General features: G+C 39.6%; 3 protein-coding genes and 1 pseudogene across 3 annotated transcripts; 3 read left to right on the forward strand and 1 right to left on the reverse strand.

Annotated features, from left to right (window-relative positions):
- Positions 1 to 5,925: 5,925 nt before the first annotated feature.
- On the reverse strand, positions 5,926 to 6,768 carry LOC123620906 (keratin-associated protein 4-1). The gene is made up of 2 exons (XM_045526490.1): positions 6,381 to 6,768; positions 5,926 to 5,990 (listed from the first exon to the last, which is right to left on the reverse strand). The coding sequence occupies exons 1-2, from the start codon at positions 6,766 to 6,768 to the stop codon at positions 5,926 to 5,928; spliced, it is 453 nt and encodes a 150-aa protein (XP_045382446.1).
- A 3,123-nt stretch (positions 6,769 to 9,891) lies between these two features.
- On the forward strand, positions 9,892 to 10,043 carry LOC123621276 (annotated as a pseudogene).
- A 3,551-nt stretch (positions 10,044 to 13,594) lies between these two features.
- Positions 13,595 to 14,453, forward strand: LOC123620907 (keratin-associated protein 4-4-like). Its single transcript, XM_045526491.1, has one exon. The coding sequence runs from the start codon at positions 13,660 to 13,662 to the stop codon at positions 14,266 to 14,268; it is 609 nt and encodes a 202-aa protein (XP_045382447.1). The 5' UTR covers positions 13,595 to 13,659; the 3' UTR covers positions 14,269 to 14,453.
- Positions 14,454 to 17,326: 2,873 nt separating this feature from the next.
- On the forward strand, positions 17,327 to 18,659 carry LOC123620908 (keratin-associated protein 9-2-like). The gene has a single exon (XM_045526492.1). It carries the CDS (start codon positions 18,210 to 18,212, stop codon positions 18,657 to 18,659), a length of 450 nt encoding a protein of 149 aa, XP_045382448.1. The 5' UTR covers positions 17,327 to 18,209.
- The last annotated feature ends 950 nt before the right edge of the window (positions 18,660 to 19,609 follow it).

Raw genomic sequence — 19,609 nt, forward strand, 5'->3', positions numbered from 1 at the left:
TTTTTGAAATTGAAATTAGTTCATAGTCTTGAGTAATTCTCAGCTGGGGTGAATATCTTAATTAGAATCTCCAGGATTGGTGTCTGCATTTGAATTTGAAAATATGCTACAAGTAATCATGACATGGCCCTCTGGTAGGAGCACTTGCTCTTGATATTTTTACCTGTATTGAGATGAGCCATTTACCAGGCTCTGAAATGGCCCTGAACTATTGAACCAATCAGGTTTAAGCTTATTTGTGCAGACACCACTGACAGGCTCCACGTTTCTTCAGATGCCTCTACAGAAATGTTGCCCAGATCTTAATCATAGATTATGATGACTTCTTGAAATAATAATAACATATCCTTATTATAGAAACGTTTGGAATCTGCCTTAACTGATTTGAATCAAGATGGAACACAGTAAAATGAAGTATACCTTAAATTAGACATGGAAGAGCTAGGAGTATTATCATGATATTGTAAGTTCTGACAGAATGCATTTTCCCCTTCTATAGTATATTTTAGTCTAATCGTTTTTTCTTTCCAAATCAACTCTTATTCCTTATTGTATTCCTTCCTTGTATGTATCACCTGATTTTCAAGCCTCTAATTGGCTGTCCTGGGACTGACAACTTGTTACTAGGTGTCCATACATTCCTCTTTCAACCATGACTCAACCTAAGCCTATGCTGTAAGTCTCATGAGTCCAGGACACACAGCCTATGGGGCAGCAGCTCAGGAAAGCAAATTGAAATGAAATAGCTCCCACTTTATATTGCTGGCATGAGGGCTTATAAGGAGGAGGAGAGAGCCCCCCAATGTGAGTCACTTTGAGCAATGAGGAAGAGTATGGCTCCAGGCGCATGCTGGGGATGAGCAATTTGGGGAAAGGAATTCCAAGCAATGCATTTGGCATATATCCTCATGCCATTAACTTGTTCTAATAGGCAGTATCACTCTATCTAGGAGTGAAAGTTGCAAATGAAATTATCCTATCTTTCTTTCTGAAGTAACCAAGTGATACTAAGTATCCAGTAGTGCAGCCTAGAACTCTGTATTTTTTAAGAGCTGCCTAGGAAGTTCTGGAATGGTCAGGAGAGTCCTATGCCATGATCTTCTCTTCAACTCATTGCTGGTATAAATCTTTCTATAAGAATATGGCCTAAAGTCAAGTACACCTAAGACTTTGTCTTCTCAAGAAAATGGATCAAGAGTAGGGCTTTGTACAGTACAGCATACAAGGCCATGCTTTTTACAAGGTGGGAAAGTCATGAAGGACTTAGTGACTTGAGAGGAAATCAGGGTTTCTGTTGCAGCTCATGTGGCTCAAAGACCACTGGCCTTGCTGCTGGTTGAGGGTGGCTACTTCCCTGGGCCATATGGAGACCAGCACATGGGAAGAAGTGTCTCTGCTTGTTGTCTGCAATTCTTGGAAAGCTCACTGATTTAGAGTATCCTTGAAGGGAGGTGCACTGATGGATACACCTGCTTCCCTTCCACTCAATTAAATGACTAAGCCTCCCTGATCACACTAAGCTAAACCTTGCTGTTCTCTGGGGCGCAAAATCTCATCACCTCCATCCCATCTTGCTCATAGAGAAGGGGCTCCATGTTACGAGGGGCAAATTGACAGGGTAAGGTCTGGGGGCCCATCTCTGTGCCCACTAGTAGAGTTGAGGGGTCACTTTGGAATAAGTGGATTCTCACCCTAGTGCCATTGCAGTAGCACGAGGATCCTGCCCAGAGGGCAAGGCAGACCATAAACACTAAGGGGTTACTTCTTCCTGTGGAGATTGACTTTATTTGGAAGAGAGCATGGAAAACACCATGTCTAGGGGCATTGTCAAAAACAATGGAGATTATGAGGCTGGTATCTCTGTGATAGAAGCATGATATGAGCAGAGAATCCATAAGTTTGATGCAGACAACCAGGGAAAGGTAGCCAAAGATCTCTCATGCAATGGTAGTCAACTCTGGAGGTCAGGATGGCTGTGAAGGAAAATTGTATACATTTGCATATTTCTTCCCCTTTTTTCTCTTAACTGATTTAAAAAGCTATTGCATAAAAACAGTACGGAAATAATTGTATTGTTGGGTCTATAACAACTGGAGATATAAACATAAAGGAAACAGGTGGGAACAAAGCTATTGGGGTAAGGTGATTCCATGAGATGTCCATGAATGTATGGGAAGAAATGAAGAGAACCAGAAAGGTTAAATCAAAGGTTAATATAACTGTACAAATACATGCCTGTTCTTCATTCTTTGCTTAGCTTGTTTAAAAGACATAAGATTACATAAAGTAATAATTACAGTATATTGTTAGATTTTTACATATATAGACATAATACATATGTAATAGTAATAGCACAAAAATAGGGAGGGACTGGAGCTACATAAGAATAAAGTTTCTACATTTTGCTGGAACTCAGTATAAATCTGTAATACATTCTGATAAATTAAGGTTTGTATCTTATGCCTCATAACACACACACACACACACACTCAAAGGAATTAATACATTACACTGTAAAATATCCATTTAATACAATAGAGAAGATATAAGGATAAGGGATGTACATGCAGAATATATAAAGAGCTCATACAACTTAATAACAAAAGAAAAATAACCCAAAAGAAACTAAAATATAAAGTTGTAGCAGATGTTCATAGCAGCATTATTATAATAGCCAAAAAGTCAAAACAATCCAAGTGTTCATCAATTGATGAGTGAATAAATAAAATGTATTATATTCATATAATGGAATATTATTCATCAATAAAAAGGAATGAAGTACCACTACATCTAACAATGTGGATGAACCTTGAGAATAATATTCAAATGAAAGAAGTCAGACACAAAAAAACACATATTGTATGACTATGGGCTCATTTATGTGGAATGTCCAGAAAGTAAATTTATAGAGACAGAAAGTAGATTAGTGGTTACCTACAGCTGGAGTGGAGGGAGGAGGGGCTGAGAGTGACTGCTAATAACTAGAAGTTTGTTTTGGGGAAGATGAAAATGTTGTAACCTTAAATTGTAGGGGATGGTTGTACAACACTGTGCATATAAAGACAAAAAAATATATACTTTAAATGGTGAATTGAATGGTATGTGAATTACATATCAATACAGTAGTTTTAAAACTTGAGGGTAGTTAGAATAAATATGATACAGATAAAATCACCGGTTAAGATACAACAATAATTGAAATCTATACATATATGCCCAACTGAGTTTTTGACAAACATGAAAAAGAAATTCAATAAAGGAATACGATCTTTTCAACAAATGGCACTGGAGCAATTGGACATTCACAGACCAAAAACCAAAAAGAAAAAAAGAAAAGTTCTACCTAAGTCTCACTCGCCTTATTAAAAAAAAAAAAAATTAACTCAAAATATACCACGGACTTAAATGTAAAATGTAAAACTATAGTTTTATAAAAACTTTTAGAACAAAACACATAGGAGAACATCTTTGGGATGTAGGGCTAGGCAAAGAGTTCTTACTCTTGACATGGACACGCTTGAAGCTCTGACTCAGGTCGGGGGGCAGGGGCCAAGGGCAATATATGTAACCTAAACATTTGTACCCCCATAGTATGCTGAAATTAAAAAAAGACAACACGAGAGATATTGGTGGTGATGAAAATGTTCTGTATTTTGATTGATTCAATAAGCATAAGGAGTAATAAAACAAAAATAAAAGTAAACAAAACAAATGGGGACTTTTTTAATATACTCCAAAACTATTAGTGATAAAGAAACAAAATCACGACATATTAGGTTTGCTGCGACAGATTTCTCAGTCCTTGCCACTTTACACAGATGTGTGTGCACTCATGTGTGTATTAATGAGAGAAAAGTGCTGCCATGAGAATCACAATGAGACAGCAATTACTATCTTAAATAACTGACTAACAATATTAAGTTTAAGGGCATGATTTTCTTTATGCTATGAATTCCATATTGCTCTACTGATAGCTGACAGGGTTGTTTACTTTTTTGCTTTTTATTTTATTTTTCAACTAAATTTTGCTTCTAACTAGGGTCCTTGACTCTTAGACATATTGATATTATTTGGCTATGGAATGGAAATTCTCTCAAAGACATGAGAAGTTGTGATAAACCTGTACTTCCAAAACGAAAGGTAGCTGCGAAAGAACAGAGGTAAAACAGTCTGGTGGCCACCTTGGTGCCAGGCTGTGTTGGGTGAGACCGTGAATCTTAGCTTCACTTGTCATGGTGAGAAGACCAACCTAAATACTGCAGCACGAGCTGAGTGGAGCCAGAATGGATGACAGTTCTTGACAATGTGTGTTGTCAAGAACAAATGTGGACAGTAATTAATATTTAACTGTAAATGCATTGCCATGGCAATCGAGCCCCTCAAAATGAGAAGCCTGCCAGTCTTTGTAGCCTTAACTTCCTACTGCCCTACCTGTAAGCTGTGTGGCTCCCAGCCATTCCCAGTGGTTTTCCACTTCATCTGTGCTTCAACTCAAAATGCCAGCATCGCTGCTTACGGCACTCCTCTCTATATCTTATGATCCCTCATAATTATTATTATTGCTAAAAAGGGTAGGATTTCTCCATCTTAAAATATCTACAGGAAGGACCAAGAAAACAGAAAGACAATTTCTTTATTCTATTGACCCCTGTATTTTGCTTAAGTCTCTTTTTCCATGTGTTAAGTGGCATCAGACAGGACAAGTAAAGCCAAGTGGTTGCAGGAGACATTTGGTTTGTTTTCCTGAATATGTCCAAGTCTGTGCAGTATCTAGGGATACCCCAAGGGTGCAGGCTCAGCATGCAGCTTACAAGCACAGCCTGAGTCCTTTCCCTGTACGACCCCACCTTTGCCTACCATTCAAACCCTTCCCCAACTCCTCCCCGGACCTTCCCCAGAGGGAGTGTTTGCTGGCCCATGTTATTCCACCTGTGACTAAGAGCTTCCTCATTTGCTTATGGCTGCTTTAGTATAGTATCATTAACATGAAGGGCATGGGGTGAGGCCAGCAAGGTTCAGTGTCTGCCACGTTTGGTCAACAGCGACTGATTTCTTGGCTCATCTCACTCTTGTCACCACAAGAATGCAAAAACTTCCCTGTCTCCTCCTCCTCCCCTTCATCTCATGGGTTTGGGACCTATACATTTTTCCTAAATGTAGTGACTTAACTCGTTCTATTATAAAAATTATTCCTTCTGTCTCACCTGTCTCCAAGACAAAAATTCTGCCCTCTGATCAATCCTACCCAATGTATTCTACCTACATTGGTCCTTCCTCTTATCCCCAAGATTAGATTGTGAGCTCCCTGTAGGAAGCCCCTGCACCTCACACATCTTGATATCATCCCCAGAGTCCAATAGTGCAATGAACATGCCAGCTGATCAATCGTTGTATTGACTGAATAAAAAAACTATTGTTAGTCAAATAAAATGAGTTATCTTATTTTAAAAAATATATTTCAAAAGTCCTTTCTATAACACAAGCATTAGACAATATTTGCAAAAATTCATTTTCTTTCCTAGCCATAGAAACCCAAACTTCTCTTCATTTTGAGAAAAATGATGCTAAAAAATAAACTGATAATCAGTTCTCAAAAATAACTGAAGAAAGATAAAGAATTTCTGATATCAAGATAATATTTATTGAAGAACAGTTAGCATGTAATTTTGAAGGTCAAGGCAACCATAACAGAGGCTCAGGGGCTTGGTCTAACTGCATCCTGTATCTGAGGTCTGAATGCAGGGAAGAGATCCATGGAAGATGTGAGTGGTATTCAATGTAGATGGATGCCCTTTCCCAGTTGCCTAGTAGGATAGTAGGATAATAAAGCTGGTGGCTATTTAACACATAGATAAGTTGGTATGAATGACACTTTCACGTTGATGTAATGGTGGATGGATTATAGTTGGTAGTCAGATACGAGGTTCAACAGGAGGTTTCACAGCAGCTGGGGCGACAGCAAGTTGTACCACAGCTGGTGGTCTGAAAGACTGGGCGGCAGCAGCTGGACACACCACAGCTGGGGCGGCAGGTGGTCTGACAGCAGACTGGGCGGCAGCAGCTGGACACACCACAGCTGGGGCGGCAGGTGGTCTGACAGCAGACTGGGCGGCAGCAGCTGGACACACCACAGCTGGGGCGGCAGGTGGTCTGACAGCAGACTGGGCGGCAGCAGCTGGACACACTATAGCTGGGGCGGCAGGTGGTCTGACAGACTGGGCGGCAGCAGCTGGACACACCACAGCTGGGGCGGCAGGTGGTCTGACAGCAGACTGGGCGGCAGCAGCTGGACACACCACAGCTGGGGCGGCAGGTGGTCTGACAGCAGACTGGGCGGCAGCAGCTGGACACACTATAGCTGGGGCGGCAGGTGGTCTGACAGACTGGGCGGCAGCAGCTGGACACACCACAGCTGGGGCGGCAGGTGGTCTGACAGCAGACTGGGCGGCAGCAGCTGGACACACCACAGCTGGGGCGGCAGGTGGTCTGACAGCAGACTGGGCGGCAGCAGCTGGACACACCACAGCTAGGGCGGCAAGTAGTCTGACAGCAGACTGGGCGGCAGCAGCTGGACACAACACAGCTGGGGCGGCAGGTGGTCTGACAGCAGACTGGGCGGCAGCAGGTTGGGCGGCTGCAAGAGGTCTGGCAGCAGGTGGTCTGACAGCAGGTGGTCTGGCAGCAGCTGGGTTGGCAGCAGGTCTCCTGGCAGAGGCCTTGGCCACAGCCATCGTCAGAACAGACGGAGCCACAACGAGAGTTGACCATGGTGTCAGAGGATGGAGGTTCTAGGTGAGTTTCCAAGAGAGCGAATTTCTCAAATGTGTGAGTCCTCTTACCCCATGCCCACTTTTATACCCAGCAGAGGGGCTGCTGTCACCATGTTAAGGACTATTTCCTTATTATTGTTTATCTTAATCGATGAACAATTATCAAATTAGTTAATTGTGGGACAATCTGTGTAAAAGATAAAATGCATTTTTTTCTTTCTTTGTGTTAGGGTTTATCCAATCTAGTCTTTCTTCCTGAGTCTCCTCTTGTCTTATTCCTTATGTGTATCATCAGTTTCAAAGACTTTTAAGGTTACTCATCCAATTGATTGTCATGTGATCGATCATTTGAAACTCAACATTCTATGTGTCATCCTGAAAGCTTTGTGTCTCATGCCAGTGCTCAAGTGGGACAGTGTTTCTTGTTTTCTAAAGACTCTTCAGGGAAAAATAAACTGTGAAAGTACTAGCAGAAAACGTGGAAGAAATTTTCTTAAAATATTTGAGGTAGAATGGCTTTTCTAAGACAGAAAACTTAATAGCAATAAAGAAAAAGATCACAAAGAGTACGATGTGCACCGTCTAGGAGATGGACATGCTTGAAATTCTGATTGGGGGTAGGAGGGAGCAAGGGCAATATACGTAACCTAAACTTTTGTACCCCCATAATATGCTGAAATAAAAATAAATGAATAAAATTTCTGAAATCTGAAAAAAAAAGAAAAAGACTGAAAAAATTTACAACAGAAAAAATTTAAATGCTTGATTTAAAAAAAAAAAAACCTTAAATAAAACCAAAAGGTTGAAGGGGGATCTGGGAATATATAATAAATATATTAAACAATCTAATAAAAAGTAACTAATTTCCTTAATGCATGAATACTTCTTACAACTGAAGAAAGAAAGGCTAATAACCAAATAGAAAATTGAGTAAAAGATAATAACGGTCATTTCACTCAAAAAAAATTAAATGCTTTTTGAACTTTTTGAAAGTGTTTGGTCTCATTCATAATTTAAAACATTTTAATTGAACAATTTGTTCGTTCATGAAACCATCTACAGAACACCTAATGTGTGCCAAGTTCTACTGTATGTTCTTGAAATACAGAAGTGAATAGTTGCTATTTATAATGACAAATATGAAATATTTAAGTTTAAAGACTTTAATAAATTAGTGAAGTTATAAGAAAACATATTTTCATATACAGATGGCAGAGTTTTACATTTAAGTAACTTCTTTAGATGGTAATTTAGCAGTATCTTAAATTTGATAATATTAATAGTATCAAATTAAATTTACTAATATCAAATTAGTCAGCTGTGGAAATGTGCATGCCTTTTGATTGAGCAAATTCACTTCTAGAAACATATTCAACAGATACACGTATATGTGTGCTGCAAGGTGTAAGTTCCAAGATGTTCTTTGCAGCATTGTTTGCAAGAGTAAAAGCCTGGTTTTGAATTCCACTGTGGTTATGGAGGAGAATGAATGCCCTTGATGTAGGAAACACACACTGATGTTTACAGGTGATGAAGCATCATTTTGTCATAAAGAAAAAAATTCTTTGAACTATTCTTGATTTTTTCTATTAGTTTATTTCAATTTTTAAACAAAAGAAATGAAGTATGCTATTTCTTTAGACCACCCCTATTCCATGCACACACTCATTTTCTATTTAGGCTAAATTACTCAGGAAAGAGGGAAGAAGGGATGGAAAGAAGGCTACAAGAACATGTTTAGAGCATATTTTTATGAATATATTTTGTAAATATTCTGGATTCTATATGAAAATAATAGAAATAATTTTGGGCACATAAGATGGCATATAAATATAAATATCCATTGTTCTCTGCCAGGTTACAAAACTTTCCAACAGGGGGAATGTATGGGTGAATTGTTAACATTTATTGAGAGCCTACTATATACTAGGTATTGAGCTCGTTGCTTCCTCTACACTCTCTCTCGTTCTCATACAATCCTGAAAGGTGGATATTATTGCCCCCATGTCAGAGCTGAGAAAATCAGTGTTGAGGGAGGTAAAGTAATTTGCATGAAATTGCATAAATAGTACAATATTTTTCTGGCTTCAAAAACAAATCTATTTGGGGGAGTACTGGGGAAATGATAGAGATACAGACCAATGGAACAAAATTGAGAGTCTAGAAATAGATTTACACATATATTATCCATTGATTTTTGAAAAAGGTGTCAAGTTAATATGCAGAGAAAGTGTGGTCTTTGGAACAAATGGTGCTGAAACAATTAAACACCCATGTGCAAAAAAATAAAAAATAAATGGACTTCAACTCTTACTTCACATCGTATAAAAAAATCAACTCAAAATGGATCATAGACCTAAATTTAAAACCTAAAGCTACAAAATTTCTAGAAGGAAACATAGGAAAAAGCTTTTTGATCTTAGGTTAGGCAAATATTTCTTAGATGAATATAAAGCCATGAATAACAAATGAAAAAAATGATAAAGTGAACTTATCAAAATTTTAAACCTTTGGTTTTTGAAAGACAGTGTTTAAAAAAATGAAAATAAAAGGCCTAGACTGGGAGAAAATATATGCAAAACACATATCTGGTAAAGATATTGTATATGGAGCATATAAAGATAAAGAACCCTTGCAGCTCAATAATAAGAAGACAAATAACCCAATTTTTTAAGGGACAAAAGAATTGATCAGAAATTTCACCTAAGAACGTATATGAAAGGCGAATCACATGCAGACTGTGCTAGATTTTCAGCTGTGTGTCACAGGTCCAAACCCACCCTCTACCTTCTGCTCTGTGGTGCTGAGGCTGGAACTCTGCAAACCACATCTTTCTTAGTCAACGGCTCACTGTTAGGCTCTGTCATGGGACGGGAGCTAGAAGACGATGGACAAGCTTCTCATTTGCTGCCTTTGCTGCTAGTTTCTCCCAGCAACAGTTCTTCATCAGCAGACCCAGTGACTGTTGGGTCCAGTAAACAGAAGTGAATCCCAGTTGGCAGTTGTTTTTCACACTTGGAGCATTGATTTTGCCACACCCTTCATTCATGAAGTAGATTTGCACTGCGTAAAGGACTCTGGGCTGACAGTCCTTTCTTTCAGCACTTAAAAAATATTGTGCATACTCACCTGGCAGGGGAGATACCATGATCATGAAGGTGGTTTTTCCAGGGTGAGGCTTATCCATTGCACTCCAGATGTGATTTCCCCAAATGTGGGACACTCAACTGCATAATCTTTGGTAGTCAGGGACTGTGTTCATGCTCTCCCCTGATACTGATACTATATATATGTATATATACACACACACATGTACATACTGATATTATATGTATATTATGTAACATATACTATATATAAATATATTTCATACATAAATTTTATATACATGTGTATATATATGAATTATACACACACACACACACAATTTCTTCTTCTTGCCTCCATGGTTTATAATGAGAAATCCACTATGATCTTAATTGTTTTCCCCTATGAGTAAGGTATTATTTTTCTCTGGCTGCATTCATAATTACTCATAATTTTTTCTCTGTCTTTAGTTTTCAGAAGTTTATCTACTATGTGTCTTGGCACAGATTTCTTTGAGTTTATCCTGATTGGGATTCACTCACTTTCTTGAATTTGTAGGTTTATTTCTCATGTCAAATTGGGGGAATTTTAAGCTATAATTTTTTAGTACTTTTTCAGCCCTGTCCTCTTTGTTCTTTCTCTAGGACTCTGTTAATAGGAATTTGAGATATATATTTTTTTAGTCCACAAGTCCCTTAAGCTCTGTTAATTTTTTTTCTTTCAGTCTATTTTCACTGTTGTTCAGGTTGGGTAATTGTAATTTCTACTGTTCCATCTTCCAGTTCACTGATACTTTCATTGTCACTTCAATTCTGCTGCTGAACCATCCACTGAGCTGTTTATTTTGGTTATTGTATTTTTCACTTCCAAAATTTACATTTAGTTCTTTGTTGTAGCTTCTATTTCTTTGCTGATACTTTCTATATTTTCATTTGTTAAAGTGTATTTATAATTGCTCATTGAATTATTATTATCATGACTGCTTCAAAATCTTTACCAGATAATTCTAACATCTCTAGCATCTCAGCACGGGCATTGTCTCTTTTCATCCCATTACAGATTTTCCTGGTTCTTGTATATTGAGTGATTTTTGTTGTTGTTAGTACCAGGACATGCTTGTATTATATTATGAGACTCTGGATCTTATACAAATCTTCTGTTTTGGATGGATTTCTCTGACATTGTTCCAGCAGGAGAATGGGACGGGAGTGGGGGGCTGCCTCATGACTGTCACATGAAGGTAGAAGCCCAGTTCCCTATTCAGGCTGTGTTGATTCCCATGTGGGGAAGCTCCCGTTACTGCTGAGCAGAGGTGGGAGCTCTAGCTCCCACACTGTCTCCACAGACGCTGTGTGCAGGGTGGGGGCTTATTACTGGCTGGCAGAGGTGAAAGTTTCAAGGCTCTACTCTAACACCATCCCAGTGGGGGAGTAGGGCAACTCATTACAGCTTCTCAGGGCTGGAAGTCTCGGCTCCTCCCTTGGCTTTTGCTGGTGTGGCTGGCAGTGAAGCCCCAGTTTTTTCTGGAGCAGAGCAGTTATCACTTAAAATTTTTTCTTCTTGCTATGCCACCACTTTTCTGATCCTTCGGGTAACGACAGAAAGCTTTTATTGAGATTTTTGTGTGTGCATTCACTGGAGTTTCAGAGTTGCAGGCATCTTAAGCTCCAAGTCTGGCACTAAAGTCTGGAGTACATGCAGCAAAAAGAAAACTTAGGAAACTCCACCTTATTGTTCCTAACCTGCCTGCCTTCTTCTCTCCACCTTTCAGAGTCCTCTTGTGTCTGCTTTATATATAACGTCCAGAGTTTTTAGTTGTATTTAGCAGGAAGAATATAGAAAATTATGTCCAATCCATCTTCTAGGAAGTCTTCAACTGGGTTTTAACTAAATATTATAGATACATATAAAAAGATAAGGGAAGCTATTAGCAATATAAACAAATACAAGAAAACATTAATAAGAACCGAGCAGAGATAATATCTTATATCAGTGTTAATACTTTGGTTTTTATCATTGGGCTATTTGATTAAAGAAATGCATATATACATATTTTATATGTATATAATAATGTGAAAGAAAACATAATAAAGTGTTAACATTTAAAGAATTCAAATGAAAGCATATGGGAAGCCTTTGTATCATTTTTGCAACTTTCTCTAAGTCTGAACTTATTTGAAAATGAAAAGTTAATAAAAATAAGCATGTATAATGGGGGGAGGTGATAGAATCAAGCATAACATTAGTTACAAAACAAACAATAGAACATATAGTCGTGAAAGTACACAATAGATGAGATAAATTGCAGAAGATATACTGACTTGGAAGACCAAAACTTAAGAATTCACAATGTGAAGGAAAGAATGTATAACTGACGTATAATGAAAGTGTTACATATTAAAACTTGTGGAGTGCTATAAAAATGGTGATTTAACTAATTTTATAGCCTTAAATGCTTACATTAAACCAGAAGAAGACCTCACAATAAGTAAACTGTTTATCTTAGTGAATAAGAAAAAGAAAAATAGAATTAGCCAAAAAAGCATAAATTAAAATATAAAGTAATAAAATAGTTAAGAAAGATACAATGGAGAAGACTAACAAAGCCAAAATTTGTTTAAAAAAAATACGAAGAAATGATAAGCCACTGTCAAGATTGATCAAGAAAGAGAGAGAAGACACAAATAAATAATATTCTGGATGAAAATGGGGACATATCTAGCAATCAAGCAGAGAATGTTCCCTAATCAAAGCTGGAAAAAAGCATCTACATGGAAAAGATGAACTTGGATTCCAATCACTCATAATTTACCAAAAAAAATAAATTGCAGGTATATTAATAGCTTGAAGATCAAAAAATCTTAAAACCCTTCCTAGATAATTTATGTTCATAATTTTTGCATCATGAAGTAGACAAATATCTCCTGAGCAAGACAACAACAGTATTATTTTAAAAGAAATGCTTGATAATTTCAACTAGATCAAACTTAAGAAAGTTTAGTCATCAAAAATCATACTTTGAACTGAGCAAATGAACTGTAATAAACCCACTCAACACCTGTCCCTTTCTTCTCTACTCTCTGCTTGGACTCTATTCCTGCTGGCACTGCAGTTTGGGAAGAACAGAAGGGGAGAAACCTGGGATAAATTGGGCCTCACACCATGTTTCTTTTCTTTAAAGTTATAGCCCAAAGTTGATTGTGGTTCAGTATCTGCAAACAGTTGTTTTATATATTTACCTACCGTTCATCATTGTTTACAGCAGGAAGATCAATCTTATACTGGCTTCTATGTTACAGGAGGTATAAGAAGCCTCCCTAAACTTCGTTTTAACTCATCACCATGACGCAACAACACTCTTTCTTCAGAGGTACTTTGCAAAATAAACAGCACCCAGGGAAAATAGAAGACTGACAACTGTCTTCACCTCTTACCAGGCTAAGCTGGACCTATTAGATGAGCAAATACTGTATTCAACTTTAAAAATGAGGATTAATGCTTAATTGATTTGGAGAATGATTACTTATTTCTCATTTCAGGAAAATAGCTCTGATTGTTTATTTGTCAATTAGAAAAGCAAACAAATCAACTACCCAAAGAAAATTCATAACACTTGAAAAACAAAATCCCCCTTGGGGCATTTCCCAATGGCCTAGAGAAATTAACATAAACAATATTATGTTAAGTTCTGCTCATTGGTCCAAACTTTGAGGTACCAGGTATAAAAGGTCCAGATTGGAAAGACTCATCAGATTCTGGGAAACTCACCTCTGAACAGGAGACGACACTCCACCCCAACACCATGACCCACTGCTGCTCCCCTTGCTGCCAGCCTACCTACTGCAAGACCACCTGCTACAGGACCACCTGCTGCCAGCCCAGCTGCTGTGAGTCCAGGTGCTGCCAGCCTTGCTGCCAGCCCACCTGCTGCAGGACCACCTGCTGCCAGCCTAGCTGCTGTGAGTCCAGCTGCTGCCAGCCTTGCTGCCGCCCAACCTGCTGTCCAACCACCCGCTGCAGGACCACCTGCTGCAGGACCACCTGCTGGCAACCTACCTGTGAAACCACCTGCTGCAGCACACCCTCCTGCCAGCCCAGCTGCCAGCCCAGCTGCTGTGAGTCTAGCTGCTGCCAGTCTAGCTGCCACCCAACTTGCTGTCCAACCACCTGCTGCAAACCTACCTCTGTGACCACCTGCTGCAGCACACCCTGCTGCCAGCCCAGCTGCTGTGTGTCCAGCTGCTGCCAGCCTTGCTGCCGCCCCACTTGCTGCAGCACACCCTGCTGCCAGCCCAGCAGCTGTGCACCCGTGTACTGCACCAGGACCTGCTACCACCCCACCTCCGTCTGCCTGCCTGGTTGCCTAACCCAGAGCTGCGGATCCAGCTGCTGCCAGCCTTCCTGCTGCTGATCCTCTCCCCAAAGGACCATCATCGTCCCACAACAGTCTTCCATCAACTGACTTATCTGTTCAGGGACAAACTCCAAACTTAGCTCAAGACCACCATGCTCTCACCAAAACTTCTGTTACTCCTCTGTATGTTTGCAACCCTGTGAATCAGCTTGAGCAACTGCAGACTACTTCATCGTGATTATTTCTTCCTTTTATCTAATGGATCATGTGCTAGTTTCATGTATCCTGGGTTTCAAATTATGGTCTTGACATTGACTCTAACATCAAGATCTTCATTCTCTCTTTCTTAAGACCTTAGGAAAACAAATCCTCTTGGTTTTTTATAGGCTTCTGCAACTGATCAGTAATTATCATAATCATGCTTTCCTTTCCAATTTACTCATGTTTCTAGTATCCTGCTTTCTTCTTTTCATGATCAGGGATTCTTACCTAAATATTTCTTAATAAATTCTGAACCCTTATTCATCCTATGTTGTGTTTTGATCTATTCTGCAGAATTCACGGTACAGGGACGTGCATACATGTTGCATTCCACATGTAATATCTAATACTGTTCTTAGAGCAGACACCCCTCTATTATTACCTCCATTTTTCAGATGAGAAAACCTCATACTATAATGTCATGTAGCTAATAATGGACACGCTGACACCCAGGGCTGGGTCTTCAGTGCCTGCTCAAGGGCACCTGCATGTACATGTCAAGGCAGGTAGAAATGCTATTGGAGACTGGGAACCAGTAAGCTGTGCACTTGAACAACAAAGAAAAAACAGACTAGTGGGACTACATCAAAACGAAAAGCTTTTACACAGCAAAGGAAACAATGAAAAACATGAAAGGGTAACCTATGGAATGGGAGAAAACATTTGTAAACCATATATCTCATAAGGAGTTTATTTACAAAATAAATATCAGTAAAACCTACAATTCAAAAGCCAAAAAAAATAGCCTGTTTAAAAATTGTAAAAGGACTTGAGTACACAATTTTCAAAGAAGACCTGTGAATGACCAACCAGCAGAGAAAAATATCCTCAACATCACCACTAATCATCAGGCAAATGCAAATCAAAACCACGATGAGCTATCACCTCATGCCTGTTGGACTGGCTATTCCCAGAAAGACAAAAATAACAAGCATTGAAAGGACATGGAGAAAAGGAAATTCTTGTACACTGTTGGTGGGAATGTAAATTGGTACAGCCATTATGAAAAACAGTATGGAGATTCCTCAAAAAAATTAAAACTAGAACTATCCTATGATGCAGCAATCCCTCTTCTAAGATATGTTGCAAGGAAATGAAAGCAGCATTCCAAAGAGATATCTGGACTCCCATCTTCATTGCAGCACTATTCACAATAGCCAAGCCATGGAATGGCCATCAGTGGATGAATGGAGAGAGAAAATGTTTCATTCTTTGTGTCTATACCAACTTTGTAAGATGCTTCTGATTTGCATCATCATTTTCTCTACTAAGCTCCCTCCAATATAGTGCATCTATTCATCTCTGTCTTCTATGTTATGTTCTCTCCTGTGGCAGTGGAAGACCATAGATCTTGGTTATGGGAATTCAAATCACATAGAAAAACATTTCATTTCCTTTTATGCAATGTGTGAAATGAATAGTATATAGCCTTTGAAAAGAGGGAAACTCTGTCATTTGAGACAATATGAAAAATCCTGAAGGACATTATACTATGTGAAATCACCAATCTCAGAAAGACAAATACTGCATGAATTTAGTTCTATGTGGAATCTAAAATAGTCAACTTCATAAAAGCATAAAGTAGAACAGTGGTTGCCAAGGGCTGCTTGGGATAACTGGGGAGATTCTGGTCAAAGGGTACAGAGGGTCAATCATGGAGGATGAATCCGTTTCGGAGATCTAACGTACAAGAGAGTGACTTGGCTAGCAACGCTGGATTACATGGTGGAAATTCCTACTTGGGTAGATCTTAGGTGTCCTCACCACACATGAAAATAATAGTGACTGTGGAAGTGATGGATGTGTTGATTAGCTTGGCTGTGGTGATTATTTCACAATACATATGCATATGTATCAAGACATCAAGTTGTACACTTTGAATATATGTAATTTTTATTTGTCAATCATGTCTCAATACAACTGGGTGAAAAGAGAAACTGTTTCCTGCTAAAAATAAAGATAATTCATTGTTTCTGTGATATCTCCTAAAAATAAAAGAATTGTGGTCTCTTAAAGAAGATATCTGCCTGTACATTAGCCACCAATTAAGGCAGGGAAATAAGAAATGAAAAATTCCAGATTTGCCCAGACTGACATACTATCTAGGATCAAAATGGAAAAGAAATATACGTCAAGGAGGATGACACAACATACATGAGAATGATCCTAAGATGCATGAACGTATTCTACCTTTGCCCCAACACACTCAGCTACTGATTAGCATAACAGGAAATCAAATGCTTTTCTATGTGATTTGAATTCTGATAACCAAGATCTAAGGTCTTCCACTGCCACAAGAGAGAACATAACATAGAAGACAGACATGAATAGATGCACTATTTTTGAGGGAGCTTAGTAGACAAAACGACGATGCAAATGAGAAGCCTCTTACAAGGTTGCTATAGACACAAACAATGAGGAATGATAACAAACGTCCATAGATTTCACGGAGGTTTGCTACACTCAAAAAGACCATAGTAACTACAAGAATATTTAGAAAAACTAGTCAGAACTTAACAGTAAAGATATAGGTGTCATTATACTTCATAAGAGTCTTTGTACAGAGTAAGAGTGAGCTTCTTAAAGTTCGTGTAGCTGGACAAGGAAATGCAACTGATGTAATTGCCCCATGGAAAAGAGAGACAGAGAGACAGGGAGAACAATGAATGAAATAGAGACAGAGGAAAGAGAGACAGAAAAATATAAGAAATAAAGGAAGGAAGAAAGGAAGGAAGGAGAGAAGAAAAGAAGGATGGAAGGAAGGAAGGAGGGAGAAGAAGAAAGGAATGAAAGAAGAAAGAAAGAAAGAAAGAGAGAGAGAGAGAGAAAACAGCGAGAAAGAAAGGAAGAAAAATAGAGAGAAAGAAAAACAGAGACAAAGAAAGGAAGAGAAGGAAAAAAATGTTATGTCAGTGACCAAAGACACTAATTCTCCTGATAAACAAACAGGCTTAGGGTTAGCATCACCAGCTCATCCTGCTTTGCCTGGATCAATGGTAGTCATATCACAGAAACTCCCACATTCTCATTTATGTAAGACTTCAGTCCAGGCAAATCAAGCTGAATGTCACCCATAAACTGATATTTTCTTAGTCCTGGTATACTGCTTCTCCTCCTACACACCTGCTTTGGTTCTGATCTGCCACATGGAAAACAATATGCCAAACATCCTTTTCCCAGGTGTCCTTGATACACCTGGGAGACACAGGTAGAGTAGATTGTCCAGAGAGAGATGCCTGTTAGTCTTGAGTCAGGCTTTTGTGGGTGAACAGACTTGGACCCAGGCATGGATTCAGTTCATCACTGTGAACATATCAGCCTCTCCCTACAGACACTTCCCAATCTACACAGAGCCAAAAGAACAGGCTGGGCATGGAGAACTTCCTGACCTTCCGAGGCCAGCAGGAACAATCACATGACCAGAGGGTGACCAGAGCAGAAACGATGCTCATGGTGTGACCACCTTCCTTTTATCTGAAAAACGTTTCCCTGAGTTATTTTCAATTAAGAAACAGATTAAACGCTTACTTTTAGAAGATTCTTAACACTCAGGAAACAACTTCCTCCTTTATAATTCACCAGTGGCTGTAGAAAACAATGTAAACAACAACAAGGAAAAGTCCAGCTCATTGGTCCACACTTTGGAGGCCAGGTGTATAAAAGGTCCAGATTTGAAGGACTCATCAGATTCTGGGAAATTCACCTGTGAACAGCAGCCCACCCTCCACCCCAACACCATGACCCACTGCTGCTCCCCTTGCTGCCAGCCCTCCTGCTGCAGGACCACCTGCTGCAGGACCACCTGCTGGCAACCTACCTGTGAGACCACCTGCTGCAGCACACCCTCCTGCCAGCCCAGCTGCCAGCCCAGCTGCTGTGAGTCCAGCTGCTGCCAGCCTAGCTGCCGCCCAACTTGCTGTCCAACCACCTGCTGCAGGACCACCTGCTGGAAACCTAGCTCTGTGACCACCTGCTGCAGCACACCCTGCTGCCAGCCCAGCTGCTGTGTGTCCAGCTGCTGCCAGCCTTGCTGCCGCCCCACTTGCTGCAGCACACCCTGCTGCCAGCCCAGCTGCTGTGCACCCGTGTACTGCACCAGGACCTGCTACCACCCCACCTCCGTCTGCCTGCCTGGTTGCCTCACGCAGAGCTGCGGATCCAGCTGCTGCCAGCCTTCCTGTTGCTGATCCTCTCCCCAAAGGACCATCATCATCACACAATAGTCTTCCATCAACTGACTTATCTTTTCAGGGACAAAGTCACTCTCAACCTTTGCTTGAGACCACCATGCTCCAACCAAAATTTGTTACCTGTCTGCATCTTTGCAACCCTGTGAATCAGCTTTAGCAACTGCAGACTACTTCACTTTGATACTCTTCTTCCTTATGCCTGATGGATCATTTACAAGCTTCATGTATCCTCGGAGTCATGGCCTTGACTTTGACTCTAACATCAATATCTTCACTCTCTCCTTCTTTGGAACATAGGAAAACAAATCTTCTCCCCTTTCCATAGGTTTCTGCAACTGATAAATAATTATCATAATCATGCTTTCCTTTCCAATTTATTCATGTTTCTATATCCTGCTTTCTTCTTTTCATGATCAGGGATTCTTACCTAAGTATTTCTTAATAAATTCTGAAGCCACATTCATCCCATGTTCTGTTTTATTCTGTTGTGCAGAATTCCTGATACAGGGACTTGTATATATATTGCACCACATATGTAATATCCACTTTTGTTCTTAAACAGACACCTGTGTATTACTGCCTCCATTTTTCAAATGAGAAAACTTCATATTATAATATCATGTAGCTAATAATGGACTCACTGAAACCCAGGACTGGGTCTTCAGTGCCTGCAAAGGGCACTGCATGTACATGTCAAGGCAGGTAGAAATGCTATTGGAGACTGAGAATTAGCAAGCTGTGCACTTGGGCAAAATAGAGAAAATAGATTAGCGGGACTCCATCGAACTGGAAAGCTTCTGTTCAGCAAAGGAACCACTGAAGAAAATGAAAAGGCAACCTATGGAATGGGAGAAAATATTTGCAATCCCTATACCCAATAAGGAATTAATTCCCAAAATATATAAGGAATATCTACAATTCAATAGCCAAAAAAAAAAAAAAACCAA

Source organism: Lemur catta, chromosome 15, assembly GCF_020740605.2.
Source record: "Lemur catta isolate mLemCat1 chromosome 15, mLemCat1.pri, whole genome shotgun sequence".
Taxonomy (NCBI): Eukaryota; Metazoa; Chordata; class Mammalia; order Primates; family Lemuridae; genus Lemur; species Lemur catta.